The sequence below is a fragment of the Spinacia oleracea genome, chromosome 6 (genome assembly GCF_020520425.1).
Source record: "Spinacia oleracea cultivar Varoflay chromosome 6, BTI_SOV_V1, whole genome shotgun sequence".
Taxonomy (NCBI): Eukaryota; Viridiplantae; Streptophyta; class Magnoliopsida; order Caryophyllales; family Amaranthaceae; genus Spinacia; species Spinacia oleracea.
Window position 1 is genome coordinate 81,218,874 of NC_079492.1, and position 1,897 is coordinate 81,220,770.

At 42.0% G+C, this 1,897-nt stretch overlaps 1 protein-coding gene across 1 annotated transcript; it reads left to right on the top strand.

Moving 5' to 3' along the window:
• The first annotated feature begins 233 nt into the window (after positions 1-233).
• LOC130463307 (uncharacterized) lies at positions 234-902 on the top strand. Its single transcript, XM_056832402.1, has one exon. It carries the CDS (start codon positions 234-236, stop codon positions 900-902), a length of 669 nt encoding a protein of 222 aa, XP_056688380.1.
• Positions 903-1,897: the final 995 nt, after the last annotated feature.

The window sequence follows — 1,897 nt, forward strand, 5'->3', positions numbered from 1 at the left end:
ATTCATAGTATACGGAAGAAAGTAGGTAATGGGGAGGATACCATGTTCTGGCATGACAGTTGGGTGGGTGAAAAACCCCTTAAACTCATTTGCCCGAGATTATTTATTATCAGTAACACTCAAAGCTCCACGATCTCCTCTATGGGATTCTGGGCGATGGGCTATTTTGGAAATGGTTCCTGGTGTGGAAGCGACCTCTTAGACCGGAAGAGGAGCACGAGAGTAATAATCTAATGCAGATTCTTGACCAAGTGACACTCTCCCAATCTTATCCTGACTCCATTATCTGGCCACTTCAAAAAACTGGCCGATTCTCTGTAAAATCTGTCTGCTTGGAACTGGCGAAGACCGACTCTCGCCGGCCAATTGATCTGATTGCAGGGGTCTGGAGAGGCCTAGTCCCGCATCGCATCAAAAATTTTGTATGGTTGGCTCTTACGCGTAAAGTAAACTCCAAAGAAAAGCTGGCTAAACTTGGTTTCATTCCCACCTCAGATTCAATTTGCGTCCTGTGCAACCTCTCGGTGGAGTGCAGCGACCACCTCTTCCTCTCCTGTCGTATAGCTTGGTCACTATGGTGTTGGTGGTTAAACTTATGGGAGATCTCCTGGGCACCTCCCTCTTCCCTTAGAGCTTCCTTTGATCAATGGTTGTGGCTTAGGTATGGTGCTTTCTTTAAAAAGGTATGGGCAGCCAGTTTCTTTGTCATAGTATGGACAATATGGAAAGAAAGGAACACGCGAGTCTTTGAGAACAAAACCTCTTATGTGCCCCAGTTACAGAACCTTGTACTACTACGTCTTAGTTGGTTGATAAAAGGGTGGAATGATCAATTCCCTTACAATGCCGAGGAGGTGCTACAAATCCCTGCTCCGTCAACTGGACTCCCAACCTCTCTTTAAAGCCAAAAACACCCTCACGCGGGCTATTAGAGGAATGGTCCCCTCAGCCCATCCAATCTCTCAAATGTAATGTGGATGCATCTCTTAGTCTCATTAACTCCAAGTCCTCAATCAGAGGGGTTATGAGAGACGATACAGGGAAGTTTATTTGCCTCTTCTCAACTACCATACTTTTCATGGAAATAAACCATGCAGAAACTCTTGCGATACACAGGGCAGTCAAAATTTTCACTAGCTATGTGATAGGGCGTTTTTCCGTCGTTGAAAGATCAACGCCACAATCAAACAAAATTTATAAAACCACTAGACCAACCAACTATATCAATTATAGTGGCAAGTAAAGGGATCATCCCAAAGAAACGATGGTTCTCGAGTTTAAATGTCAAGCTAATTCGAACAAGAGGTTTGATTTGAATTATCACTAAGATGCTAAACTAAAAATCAAACTAGATTGAACCAAGGAAGCTAAACGTTAGGGAGTTGGGGATAGTTTAGGGAAATCGGGGGAAATAAACTACCATCTAGTAACCATGAATGATGCAATGAAATAGGACATAGGGGAATGAAAACTAATGACGTACTCGCCATCTCTCGGATAGAGCACGCGAAGCAACCTAGCCTATAGAAAAGCTTTCGCATAGTCCTAAGCTAGATTAGCTTGCATATAATGGGAACTATCATTCACTTGCATGAACTAGGCTCACAATGTCTTGCCAAACCTAAATCATACATTCCAATCTAACTCAATCAACTAGCATTTGCAACTACTACGTACTCAATTGATCATGGAAAATCCTAGCACTAAATCAATTTAATCACATCAATCATTCATCAATCAAATCATCAAATTCCCCTAATTAGACCCCTAGATTTTCGCCTTTTCCTAACCTAAATCTACTCACTATCCATTCTAGAAATCAAGAAATCCATTAATTCTACACTAGGAAGCATGAAATTGAAGGATTAGGAAGAGAGAATCAAAGACTAGAACAATC